Source organism: Vanellus vanellus (genome assembly GCF_965231255.1).
Source record: "Vanellus vanellus genome assembly, chromosome: 2".
Classification (NCBI taxonomy): Eukaryota; Metazoa; Chordata; class Aves; order Charadriiformes; family Charadriidae; genus Vanellus; species Vanellus vanellus.
The window spans coordinates 59,282,849-59,296,804 of record NC_138906.1 but is presented as its reverse complement, the minus strand read 5'-3'; the positions used below and the strand labels follow the sequence as shown (position 1 = coordinate 59,296,804).

The window sequence follows — 13,956 nt, the reverse complement described above, 5'->3', positions numbered from 1 at the left end:
ATATCAGCCAAAAAGTAGCAGTAAGCATACTGGGGATTAGAATTATTATATTGAAAAATAGGAGCACTGAAGTGGAAGAAAATATACAATCCAGCAAGCCTAAATGTAAAATTTAGCACTTTGTGCAAGTACCTGTTTCTGCCTAGGAGTAATTTTATAAGAATATTTGGTCATTACCAACTGAATTTGAATCATTATTACCATATTGCTGCTAACAAAGTCAGCGTATTCAAATGTATATGCAAAGATATTATCCGGAGACACGGGACAAAGTAGCCCTTCAGCTGAGGCCTGAAAAGAGCAGAGGAGAAAGTTTATACCCACAGTTGTGAGTGCTGTGTTTCAAGAACCATACAGTTCAAATGGATGGGCCAGGACAACATCAAGAATTGTTCAGAGGTTTAGAAAATTGTGCTCTGCAAAAGAATTCAAGAAATTCTTCTTTACTTCAGAAAGAAGGGAAAAATATCCATGAGCATCTGTGAAAAAGAATAATTTCCCCCAAGTTGAATGACCTAAAATTACAGTAAGGAAGATTAAGTAGAGATTAAGCAAACATTTCTGAACATAAAGATAGTTGAGCACTAAAATACATGCTTGAGAAAAGTGAGGAATATGTGAGTGAAGGTTTTGAAGAATGGGTTAGACGAGTATCTGCTGAGAATGATGTAGCTGTAATAGTTTGCTCCTACCGGAGGACAGAGTGAACTCGAGCTGATATATAAAGGTACCTCCAGCTCCTTCTTTTCCTTAACACGAGTGTCTTTCATTACAAATGCACGTGTTTGCAAGACTTGAAAATGTCATCTTTTTCTTAATTGATAACTTTGTTGTAATTTGACTTAAAGTTGGTTGTTACTAATAAACAAAAGGATTAGTAGCATCAAGAGCAGGAAGAAAGAGTGTTGTGTGACTTATTAATAATTGGCGATATAAGAACTCTGGTTCCAGAACTGTGTCTGGAAATAGAAGTTGCTTTGCTTTGTTTTCTTTATTTGCTCATTGCAGCAAAGATTACATGCTAGCTATAAGAAAAGGAAAGCTCAATTATCAGAATGTGGAAAGTGTAATTCCTAGCACTTTTTCATCTTTGATATTCTACACACAGAAAATAAAATTTGCTACTCATAAATGCCTATGTATACAGATTGCAAATGTCTGATGCCTTTGCTTTAGAAATAGTCCATACATGATTATAAAGGAAAGAAATACATACTAAAATTTTGAAATTTCTGTCAATGAGTAGTTCTTTTATCATTTTTGCAAGGTTGAAGAGAAACTTGTAGAGTAAGCAAAGGCTTGGGGGGGAGGGTGTTGTTTGGGGAGGGGGTTTGTGTGTTGTTTTTTTTTGTTTTTTAACGAATTCCGCATTTATCATAACATTCAAGAAATATTCCTTGTTGAAAAGGAATATGTGTTGTGATAGCACGTGTTATTTCAAAAGTGTGCAGTAAAACAGGTAATGGAAAATGGTTAATGGACTGGCTAGGGAGCAGGAATTACTATACAGCCTTGTTGTATTAGAGTACTCAGTTGACACATGCAGCATTCTCAGCAAAACAACGGGTGTCTAAAATCAGCCTGTCTTCTTTATCTATGTTGAAACCTTAAGGGCATATGAATTGCACAGAGCTAGTTTTAAGATTCACCATGTCCCAGTGACATACTTGAACCACAAGGTGATCCCATATGTCCTGCTTCTATATAACTCCCTTATTTTCTACAAATACAATTTTCTCTGAGTGTCATCTTATTGAATAATTTGGTATTAGGAAAGGACATAAAAACAGATGTTGAAAGCAAATGGAACTGTATGCAGTCATCAGTTAATACATCCAGAGTATTTTCTGTTTCTTCTTACTCTTAACTTGCCTTTCTGTCATGAGCATGTCTTGATGTCACGTGAAAATGTTTATAGATGCAGAGCTTCCAATCTGATGGATAGCAGGTATTGCCTAGTAAGTTTTCCTCTGTAAGTATGTTTCTGTCTTTGTTCTTACTCTTCATAGATGCCAGAATTTCAGAAGAAGACTGTCCATATTAAGGACCCGGGTAGAGTAGAGGAGATTATTTGTGGCCTCATCAAAGGTGGAGCTGCCAAACTACAGGTAAAGATAGTAGAAGGTGTAACCAGTTTGGAATTAAAGCAATTGTGTGATTGCTGCTCTATGCCAAAAAAAAAAAAAAAAAAAAAAAAAAAAGAAAAAATATATATAACGGAAGTCAACCTTCAAGAAATCTCAAAAATTTAGACATCTGTTAACTCTCTTAATAGTCCTTGTTGATTCAACTGTAATTCAGCCAGACACTAGTTAAGTAAATGATATAAACATATAAGTTTAGTAATTTCAGGAAATATTCTGACCAAAGGAATTAGAAAAACATTTTTGTTACAAAAAGAAGTTATTCTTACAAGATATTCTGGCTTACTTTACAATCATTCAATAAAATAGGAGATTTCTGTGACGTATGCTACTCAGCTGTAACTATTGTTGATCATTGAGAATTTCTAGCCATTCTTTATTTTGTCCCTCCGTGTTGTAAGACAGTTTTGCTTTTTCTTTCCTTAAATAGATTATTACAGATTTTGATATGACATTAAGTAGATTTTCCTACAATGGAAAAAGATGTCCAACTTGTCATAGTGAGTACTTTTTTTTTTTTTTAATACAGACTGTTTTGTTCACCCCTTTTAGTTTTTCCTAGATTTTAATTTTCTATCCAATTTATTCCCTAATATATGAGATTTTATATTGACTTGTTACCTGACCTGTACATCCTAATGAAGAAGTATTCTCGTGACTGTCTATATGTGTTTTTATGTATATATATTTTAATCACAATCTGTGTGAATTAAAATCAGATAAGTTGTCATTCTCAATTAAAACATTAAGTTCTGAACTATAAGATTTTAGTTGATAGATATGGTAGGATTGACTTTTATTTTTTTAAGAGCCCATAATAGTCCCAACACGTGCAAGAACCAGATAGTAAACTCCTCAGAATTCTTGCATTTTTATCCTGTAGCCTTTCAGAACAAACAAAAAGAAACCATTTACTAATGAAGTGGGAATCCTAAGACACATAGGATGCCTCATGATGATTTCAGAAACAGTTAAATCTCAAGAAATAGATAAGAGAGCTTGTAATTCACCTTTTAATTCAGAGATGAAGGAAAGGACAGTAATACATCTTCATGCTTATGAAGAAAAATGTCCCTTTTACTGGTTGCTGGTAAGAAAAGTTCTGAGGAAATATAGTGGTATGTCATCACACATTGTCATCTATGCCATTTACAGTGTTGTAGAACAAAGTAAAAGAAATATACCATCTTGTTTAACGCCTTTTTTTTTTTTTTTTTTTTTTTTTTTTACCCTCCCCAGACATCATTGACAACTCTAAGCTCATCACAGAGGAATGTCGGAAAAAGGTAAACAGAAAACCTACTAGCTGTTGTTTTCCTGTACAGACAACTGTTATTATTCCCTGGCAGTACTGCCTGTTGAATTACGCAGCATGACAAGACAAGGGATACTTTTAAAGCTCTCTGAGCTTTCTCACTGACTGCAAGAAGTGAACAGGAATATGTGTGTTCTTGATAGTAACAGGTAGTTCAGTTTAACAGCATCCACTTTTTCTTCTTAGATATATTTAGAAGCTAACTCTTTGTTCAAAGAGCATTTCAGATTCCATTTTATCTAAATAATGTAATCGGAATGAAGAAAGTTACTTTGATTGGTTAGATCAAATACTAAGTGTTATTTTATAAAAATACATTAAACATCTGGTGTTTTTTTCCCCTTCAGTTATTGCAGCTGAAAGAAACCTATTATGCTATTGAAATTGATCCAGCTCTCACTATTGAGGAAAAATATCCATATATGGTAGAATGGTAAGACACACCTCCTATCATCAAATTGTACTAAGATTAGATTTAATAAGTTTTTAAAAGCAAATTAATAGCAGTACTTAGCTTTTAGCTAACACGTTAACTGAATGAATGTCTCTGCGTGTTGTGCAACAACTGTTTGTGCTTTGCTGTTTACTTGAATGATCAGGAATTAACCATACAGGATGCTTTTCATCACGAGGTTTAATGAAAGGTGACTCTTAATAAATAAAATTTTGACCTATTTTTTGCTTATATTCTAGGTACAATAAATCTCATGCACTACTCATTGAACAAGGCTTACAAAAGGATAAATTTGCAGAAATTGTGAGGGAATCTGATGTTATGCTGAAGTAAGTTCCTTTTGATTTGAACAATACTGTTTCAGAGCACTTTCTGTAGATTCTTACTGTGTGTTTTCAGGGGAAAAACAAACAAAAACATTCCTGAGTGTGACACTGTAATCTTGGAACATAGCGAGCTCTCCATGCCCCCCCTTTATTAATATTTTGTAGCTAAATGCTTACAATGATCACATTAGAGAGCCTAAAGAAAAAATAAAAAAAGGTTGAGTCCCATCTTTGCAAACTTCATTTCTGTAGATTTTCATCCTCTTGAAATTGCACTGGTGGCTCTTTTTTTGTAAGGGAAACACAGAGTTCAACTTTGTTCCTTTGAAAAACATTCCCTAGAATAGTTTTATCTGAGATATAAATTCAGTGACCTGAGGAATACGTTTCATTTGTTCTATTAAATGTTATTCTTCCTTTATGGCTAAAGGCAAGTTTAAAACCCAGCAAAATCTTGTTTGAAATGTGCTATAGCGCCCATCTCTTTTAAAGTTCTCCAGAACTGTCTGTAAAATTTGGACTACTGAAACAAGATGTTAAGGCTTAATTTGTGGAAGTGTTTGTTTATCATACTGACTAAATTCTTATCTTTTGCAAAACAGACAAGCACACTGTCTCTGCCTGTTTGAAAGCCTAAGTCTTGAATCTTCATTGGCAGGCTAAAATTCCCTCAAATTTTATAATAATAATAATTTATTAAAAACATTTAAGAGTCTACCAATCAATGTCTGAGTGGAGAATGTGTATAGAGATAATATTATCTTGTTCCTGGAATACTATGAATAGTTTTGGTTGGGTATTGAAAACTAAAAAGCTTTCAGGAAAGAGTGACAGTAAATGTGTTCAGGATTTCAGAACAAAACAAAATTTGTTTTATGGTAATAACTCCTATAGAAAGTCAAATGTTTAAGAAAGGAAGATTGAAAGGAAATGTACAGCCTGATAGTGGCTAGAGAGAGTTCTACTAGTTTGCTTTTGCTGGGGTGTTTGGGGAGGGGGAACTGGTTTTAAGTCTTGAAAACATGATTAGATGTTGGGGGCGGAAATTATACAGGTCAAGACCAAACAGCTTGATGCAAGGGTTTCTTCCTAAAACTACATATCTTGTGTTAGGTTGATGGTTCTTGCTAACCTGAAAAGGTGAAGCAAAGGAAATAAAGTGAAATGCTTGGGAAAAATAATTTTCTTTTCCAAAGATGATATGAATGTCTTCTGAAAACTCTGATTTTTCTTGGCTTTCTTTATTTGAGATTTGATTTGTATTTATATCCTGTGTTACAGAGAAGGATATGAGAACTTCTTTGATAAGCTCAGTGAACATAATATTCCTGTGTTCATATTTTCTGCTGGGATTGGGGACATTCTTGAGGAAGTTATCCACCAGGCTGGGGTCTACCATTCTAATGTCAAAGTGGTTTCCAATTTCATGGATTTTGATGAAAATGTACGTATGGAGTAACACACACATTCTTACCAAACATGACTGTTTGCAGTATTCAGTAGCTATTTATAGATACTACAAGATGAACATGTTAATGCAACGGATATAGCTGTCTATCCTGCCATACAGAAAATTAGAACTGCATGCTCAGCACTTTACCAGGCAAAAAACAAGCAGAGGATAACAGTTCAAACACTGTTACCGTAGTGTGACTAAGATACCATTTATTTCCTTTAATGACAACCTCACACTCAGCCCGCTGCAGCGCTAGTCCTCCTCCAAGCAGGGAGAATTGCTGTCTGTCTAGTCTTAACAATGCTATTACAGTCATTACAGTATTTAATAGTAATTTATCTTGTTCATCATGAGACATTACGTAGTTCAATGTTAGTTCAAGAGTTATATCACCAATTTCATTCTAGATTCTATCTTGTCTACATGATACTAGAAATAACTTCAGTGGGCTTTTTTTTTTTTTTATAGGGAATATTAAAAGGATTTAAAGGAGAATTGATTCATGTTTACAACAAACATGATGGTGCCTTGAAGAATACAGAGTACTTCAAACAACTAAAAGACAACAGTAATATCATACTGCTGGGCGATTCCCAAGGAGACTTGAGTATGGCAGATGGAGTAGCAAATGTTGAACACATTCTTAAGATCGGCTATCTCAATGATAAAGTAAGTAGCCTTATAACCTTTTGAACTTTGAGTGCACTACTCAGTTAGAAACAGGTTCATTATAGTAAGCTTCAGATATCACACCAAGTGTTTGGCCCATATTAGTTTTGAGATTTCAAGCATTTTTCATGGATTTCTTGCCTTGAGTTTTTTTCTAACCCATAAGCTACAAAAATACAAACCTAAATTACTTTGATTTTTGTACTGAACTATTTCTGAAAAGGTATGTTGTTGAGAAGTAAAATTTAGAGGCTAGAGAAACTAATTCTCAAATTCCTGTGGCTCCTCCCCCTCCTTTCAGTACTGGATTGATAATTGAGCAAAAATTATAATCTTCCAAATAACAAATATAGGCAGCCTTTTTTTTTTTTTTTTGAGGAGACACAGAACTGATTGTTTGCTAAGTTGTAATGCATATCCGTTTGCATTCAGGAGAAAGAAAACTTCAGTTTTCTGTTTCTTTCTGCCTTTCAGGAAGCTGAGGAAGTAGTTAGTTTTTCTTTAAGTATCCTTATGAGAGAGCCTGGAATGCACACATAATTACATCAGACTACTCCTACTCTGCCATCCTGTGGAATTCACTTATAGGAGCAATACATATTTGCATGGTTCATTCCCTGAATTTGGTGGAAAGACTGGGCAATATTTTAATGACAAAAAGTCCTTCAATAAGTAATTCTAAAACTAATTCTACACTCTCTTTATCCCTTCTGCAATTAGGTAGATGAGCTTTTGGAAAAATATATGGACTCTTACGATATTGTCTTGGTGAAAGATGAATCCCTGGAAGTCGCCAACTCCATCCTACAGAAAATCCTGTAAATTGCGGTCTCAAGTCACTCCATTCCTTCCAGGAGGCAACTGGACAGAAGAGCACACATGTGCTATCTTAGATTGTTTATTACTCATTTACAGAACTGTTTAATTTAATTTAAGACTTTTATCTTCATTTTGGTATTTTGAAATATGTACAGTATCCATTGTCAACTAGAAGCTCCTTTTACTGCTCTTATGCTGTTCTTTATTGTCTCACACTCCTATTATAACCAGATTTAAATTGGATTTATAGATGTGAAACTGCTGCTGATGGGATACTGTGGTTCACTGTCTTTTAATCAGGCATTTCCAAGGAGCATTTTAGAAAATGTGGCTATTTTGTAAAATTGAAGATGTAAACGTTCTGTGAATAAGCAGTGTGCGCGTTTGTGTTGCCTTTCTTCTTTCAAAGAAGATATTTCAGTCTCAGCTGTACTTTGAAGGATCTTACTCATATGCTACAGACTTTCATGGAAGTTTTTCATACGTATATTTTTCTTCAGTAAAAATGCTTTATTCACCCAATTCAGGCAAAGTGTTTCTTGTTAATTTTTGTATCATTACAAAATACTCTGTATCCTTACTGTTTCTTTATCCTCCGTGGAATGGGAAGAATGTTTTAAGTTAGGATATCTGAGGTAAAATTTCTCATGTTTGTACCAACAGATGGTTTCACAGGCTAATAGTACACAGCCAGAACTTCAGCCCCTTTGCAGGTCTTATTCTGCGTACTACTCCACTTCTAGCCTGCTGTTTCATGTCCAAGCTAGCACGGCTCATATGAAAGAATTTCTCTTGGAATTCTCAGTGAGCTGCTCCAGGCACAGAAAATCAAAACAAAGCTAGATCTTAATCTTGGATTTTAAAAGCTGACTTAGCCATCTTGCAAAATCAAGTTTTCTTGCTACCAGCCCCGTGCCTCCAAAGCACTTACAGATTGCGTCTTCAGACTTTAGGTCACATTCCCACACTCTGCACATGGTAAGCACAAGTATCAGCATCTAGCTCTTCCAGCTTCGTTACACACGTCCTCTCTGTTTAAACACCTACTGAACCTTCAGAAAGTATTTCCCCTGTACTGAAGACATCACAGTACCTCTCAGCTTCATGTACAGAATGTTATAGCTGAATATAGCTGCAGCTGTGGAAGCTTACTCTGATATGTTGCAGGAGAAGTTAGAGGTGGTGGTGTGACCCTGGTCCTAAGAGGTCTGAGCTGTACTAGCTCTATTCATTAATAAAACAGAGGCAATCAATCATACAACTTCCCTAACGTGCAATATAGTCATTGTTCCCCTTTGCTTTCTTTTATACACAGCAGGAACTGTGCCAGCTTCCATTCCCTGAGGAATTGTAATGAAATATGGTAGAGACTAGATCTGCATTCTCTCCCACCAGCAAATAATGCACAACTCAAGAAATGGCCTCTTTCTGTCCAACCTGTGGTCCCTTATCTAAATTCTGAGTCAGTAGCACCAGTCATATTTTTTCCAAATCAGCGGAGTTCCATCTGTTACCACACCTACTGGAACTTTTCCAAGAAGGCAAGATGGGGGATAGTTTCCTTACCCCACCTCTACATCCTCTGCAGTAAATAAACAAATTAAATCACCCCTGTATTTTGACTGCATGGCGGAGGCTTGCTGCACAGTCTAAAGCTGTGCGAGCATCCTTCCATAATCACATTGCACGTGGTGTGCCAGCAGGGAACTGCTGAGCACAGGGACCTTTCAGAAATTCCATCTTGCATCTTAACAGGCAAAGACCCTTTGACGGGCGATGTCCTCCTTGTAGACCATCTACAGCCACGTCATTCTGCCCTCCTGGCACAGGGGTGGCTAGATCCCCAGAAGCGGGAGCCTTAGAAGCCGTCCATTTGAGCGGAAAACCACTTAAACTGTAAGACGACTGAGGAGAGGATGGCATCTTGGCCGCCTTCCATTTGAGAGCCATGACTCAGGCGGCGGCAGAGTGAAAGAGCTGAAAGGGCCCTGGCGGTGGCAGTGACAGGAGGAGACGGGAGCAGCAGCTGCCTCAGCCCCATCCTGCCAAGAGCCTGTCAGCCCAAGCCAGAAGACGGGGGGAGCTTGAAAGCAGTAGTGACAGCTGCTGAGTCAGCAGCATCAAGAGAGCTGCTGTTCACCCTCTCTTTCATACACACACACACACAAACCCAAGTGCCCAGAGGCAGCGGGTCCTGCAGCTGATGTGCAACTGAGAGGCGAAGACTGACCAAGTGGGAGTCGCTGCACAGGACAGGCTGAAGGCGAGAAGGACTTATGGCAGCGGTGCTGAGCAGAAGAGATGCTGCAGCTCTAGGAGCCGCAGGGTGAGCAGCTCTGGGGTGGAAAGAATCACAGGCAAGGGCAGCAGGTTGGGGAGCAGCAGATCCCCTTGGAGCAGCCAGGGACAGAGCAGCTTTGTCCAAGTCATTACAGAAGAGCAGGAGGACATGTATTAGAACATGCCAGCCAACCATCATGGGACAGGACAGGCTTGCAGGTATCCCCAACACCCAGCCAGGAGGGTTGGGAAGGATGTTCCTCAATGCACAAGGTACACACTTTCTCCCTTTCCTCTCCTGCTTGGATGTGCCATTGAGCCAACCTTCACACCCGGTCCCTGTGGCCTCTCACCCTGCCCCCCCCTCATTTGCCTGGGCCAAGGAGGAGGACAGGATGGTCATATCGCACAACCATGAAGAAGGCAGCAGCCTTCTACACAGTCATCTGCCAACACTACAGTTTCAGCACCGCCGGCAAGACAAGCGGGGTGATGTTACCTGTGACTCCCCATGGGACATCAGCATGAGCTGCCTGGTCTGCACCACCCTGGGTGCGACAAAGCTCTTAAGGAATGCTGCAGTGTTTCCAAGGGAGATCAGCAGGCACAATTTTTTTTGAACAGTCTGCGTTTTGGGTTTTAGGCACCTACAGAATTTACGTTAGCTCAGCTAACGTCAAGGTTTATGGGGGGAAGGGGGTGTTTTGGTGGGTTTTGTGGTTTTTTTTAAACTAGCAATCGTGATGGCTCTTTTGTCATAGCTGCCAAATAAAAGTCCAAAAGGCAAAGGCCTTCTGAAAAATGCCAAGGTGTTTGGATGCACTGCTTACTCAACCAGTCTCCAGTTGCAAGGGGCTAATTACCAGGCATTACTCCCAAAGTTTACACTGGGACAAAATTTTCCGTTTACAGGCAGGTTACCTTTGGAATACAGATAACAGTTAAAATTTATGAGTATGTGAAAAGTGGCTGATAGCCCCAGCTCCACAGCACAAGATGTGTCAGCAACACACGGTCTGGCATAAGATTGTTCTGGCTTCAAGTGTGACATATTTCCCTGGCCATCCTGGCATCGGTGAAAAGTTGGGGGCAATTCTGGGGTCTCTCCGGTGTTTCTGAGAAGCAGGACTGTCCCATGTTCTCATCTAATTTGTCTGGGGATTTCACATGAACTCATTGATCCTCACCCCAGAATTTTTCCTCAGCCTCCCCCAACCCTACAGGAAGCAAGCCATCGCTCCTTCAGCATGATGAGGATCTCGTTGTTTAACCCACCCACAAAAGACAACCAAAACCGTATAGAAAAGCACATGCAGAGCAATACGGAAAAGGAGTAGTCAGTATCTTTAAATCCAGTTACCAAAACAGATCTCCAACTAGATCTTAATCCGAATTACTGGAATTAGTATCCAGCCTGCTTGCTAGAGCCCAGGCACATCAGAAGTGATCACTTGATGGTTTCCCACCTACATGGACACTTCAAGGTCTTTGCCTTGGTATAGGATTTCAGATCAAACGACCATCTCTTGAGCATTTTATATGGAAGGGTTTCTAACCTCACCTCCAAGCAGATGGATAATGAGTTGTCAGTCACCACATGTTCAGTCCACCATAACAATCACTTAAAGAAAAGGATTCTTACCCTTCCACAAGGAGGCAGGTAAGTTAAGATCTCCAGCACGCTTTCTCCTGCTGTCACTAAATCCTGTCAGTGCCAGATTTTGTGTTAGAGGTCTGCCAGAGCAGTGAGCCTTCGCTGGGACAGAAGAGCAGCTAAGCCACATTGCAGTCATCTGATAGAACTCATTTCCTGCACAAAGGGTATTTGCACGCCAAATAATTTACTTCATGAAATGCCATACGTATAGCTTTCTAGAAAAACCAGTTACCTCCATGATCAACCTGAACCAGGAGGTCTGATTTAAAAGCCCTACGTGGTGCTGTACAGGTTATCAATATCCTTGCATCATCTCACTGCCAACCGTAACTCTTGCTTATATGGGTAGTTAAGGGAAAACATAAGCTGCATTTTTAGATATCCTCCACTTTTTCGAAATCGCTGGTCTGTTGGCTAGAATTAAGAATGGCTACTATCAGTCACCCCTCCAAAAGCATGAACAAAATTAATGGCAAACAAAATTGACAACCCAGCTACAGGTGAAATCATTCTTCTCCAGCAAGTCTAGTGCTTACAATTGCCATCCAGAGTTATGCATTCAGTTTTGGGAAAGAGACACAATTCACAGTATGTCTTTGTAAATCAAATTTCTAACTAGAAACATTTTGCAACCCTAAAAGTATCTTTCATTTATCATTCAGTCTGGAAAGAAACATATCACACGTTTCCCAGACCATTTTCCCCATAGCCAAAAAGAGTCTTTCTAAAGCTGAAAGCAAGGATTAAGCAGCAAAGTTAAGTGAATTTGTTACTTTTTTCCCCCTCTACTCACAATATCTGTTCTGTCTGTAGCACATGTCCAAGGTCAAGTATTTGGGACCTTTATTTAGCTAAAAATGTTTCCTCCTTCGGAGTGGGTGTTATAGGCAGCTCAAATGTCCTCTTACTGTCAAACACACACTAACAGTCCTGAAATGAGCCAAAAACTTGCACCACGTACCAGCTAAAGATGCCATTTTTAAGCTTAAAGGAAAATCTGAATATTTTCTCACACCGAAAAAAAAATTGCATTCAACAACTACAAAAAATGCAAACTCTAATTTATGTGTGATTTGTTTACTATACTTAAAACATACAGCAGAAAGTATCCCTGGTCAAATTAAGACAGAAAAATCACACAAGGAAAAAAAAAAATTATAAATACCTGGAGTTTTCTGGGTATGCACCTGTGTTCCTTTTTTCTTCCACTGAGCCTCTGACAACCCAGCAGGCAACAGCCAACCTTCCCTTTCATCAACCAGCTACCTAATAGGAGTCAGCTGCCCGGCTCTGAGAAGAGCACCTGGCTGCTTCGTTAGAGGAGCATCCGTTCTCCTCTAGCTATTAAAGACCCTTAAAGAGTTAGCATCTATTTTTCTAAGTTATCTCAGTTAAGCATGTAAGAAAGTCTTTAAATAGTTACTTTCTTTGTTAAAAAAAATATATATATTTTACACTTTGAGGTAGAAAATATTTCCCTTAGATCTACATCTACCTCCGGCCACCCTCTCTAACAGGATGGTGTCATAGGGGGATTTATTTATCATAGAATCATAGAGGTTGGAAGGGACCTTTAAGATAATCAGGTCCAACCATTAACCTACGCTGACAAAACCACTCCTAAACCATGTCCTCAAGTACCACATCTACTCTTTTTTTAAACACCTCCAGGGACGGCGAATCCACCACCTCCCTGGACAGCCTATTCCAATGTTTGATAACCCTTTCAGTGAAAAAATTTTTCCTAATATCCGATCTAAACCTCCCCTGACATAACTTGAACCCATTTCCTCTTGTCCTATCACTTGTCACCAGGGAGAGGAGGTCAGCCCCCACCACTCCACAACCTCCTTTCAGGTCATAGAGAGTGATAAGGTCTCCCCTCAGCCTCCTCTTATCGCTGGACATGTGGGGGCTGCATTGAGCTCTCCCAGGCCGTACCAGCACAATTTCACTTCCCAGCCAGCTCCTTGGCACGCAGGCTCTCATCTGGTCCACTGGCACGCAGGCTGCCCTCGCTCTTTAAAGGGCTGCCACGCATTTTTGGGTTTTATGCAGTTTAGTCTAACATAGCCAGGGAGTCCTGGCTGCTGTTGCCTTTCTGTGGGCAAGTAAATGCCCAGTATAAATACAATTATTTTGCAGCAAGTTTTTCCCGTTTATTCTCTGCATTCCCCCAGAGTTGCATCCTCATTTCCAAAAGGGCAGCCTCCAGACTGGGATGGGGTGAGGGGGCAACAAAAACTTCCTGGTGACTGAAAAACATCATTTAAATGGAGCACAAGCCATGTTCACTAAGGCCTGAGGAGCAATGGAATGAGAATTTCAGACGTACCTACCCTAGCGAGAGGCGCTGGTGAAGTCATACCTGCTATCCCATCACTGATGTGCGCTACCAAAAAAAAAATCCAGCATGGCGATCTTCAGGATTACCAACTGACTCTTTGTCCTGCACCTGCTCCACAGTGTGGCTCTGCTGTGCTGGTTTAGTAGGTGCTCTCCAGACCACCTCTTGGGAACCATCTAGAACACTCCTCCGTGCGGAAAGACCTATTCGCTAAGATTTTCTCCCATGAAACAATCCTGGATATCCAGAAGATACATCTGGTGTTTGGGGATAGGTATGGGAAGAGAGTAAGGAGTTATTTCCACACCGAGGACCATTTGAGGCAGCACTCAACCACAACTCGCCTCCAGCTCTTTATCTCAGCTCCGTGAGCATGCCGAAGCAACGCATTCCAACCACAGCAACAAGTGAGCGACCTTCTTCCCAATGGAAGAAATGGAGAAGTTTTGTGCAACAGTCTTCTGAGAAAGCAGCTTTCACAAGATGGGA

At 39.4% G+C, this 13,956-nt stretch overlaps 1 protein-coding gene across 5 annotated transcripts in view; it reads left to right on the top strand.

The window, feature by feature from the left end:
* NT5C3A (5'-nucleotidase, cytosolic IIIA) overlaps positions 1-7,703 on the top strand; it is a gene marked incomplete at its 5' end in the record, with an annotated part of 29,087 nt that extends 21,384 nt beyond the window's left edge. For all 5 annotated transcript variants that reach the window (XM_082480028.1, XM_082480029.1, XM_082480026.1 and 2 more), the window contains 8 exons: positions 2,010-2,108; positions 2,575-2,644; positions 3,384-3,430; positions 3,807-3,892; positions 4,153-4,242; positions 5,521-5,683; positions 6,164-6,364; positions 7,085-7,703. In XM_082480028.1, the coding sequence (XP_082336154.1) occupies positions 2,010-2,108; positions 2,575-2,644; positions 3,384-3,430; positions 3,807-3,892; positions 4,153-4,242; positions 5,521-5,683; positions 6,164-6,364; positions 7,085-7,186 (858 nt within the window). In that variant the 3' untranslated portion in view covers positions 7,187-7,703. The remainder of the gene's footprint in view (positions 1-2,009; positions 2,109-2,574; positions 2,645-3,383; positions 3,431-3,806; positions 3,893-4,152; positions 4,243-5,520; positions 5,684-6,163; positions 6,365-7,084) is intronic.
* Between the last annotated feature and the right edge of the window lie 6,253 nt (positions 7,704-13,956).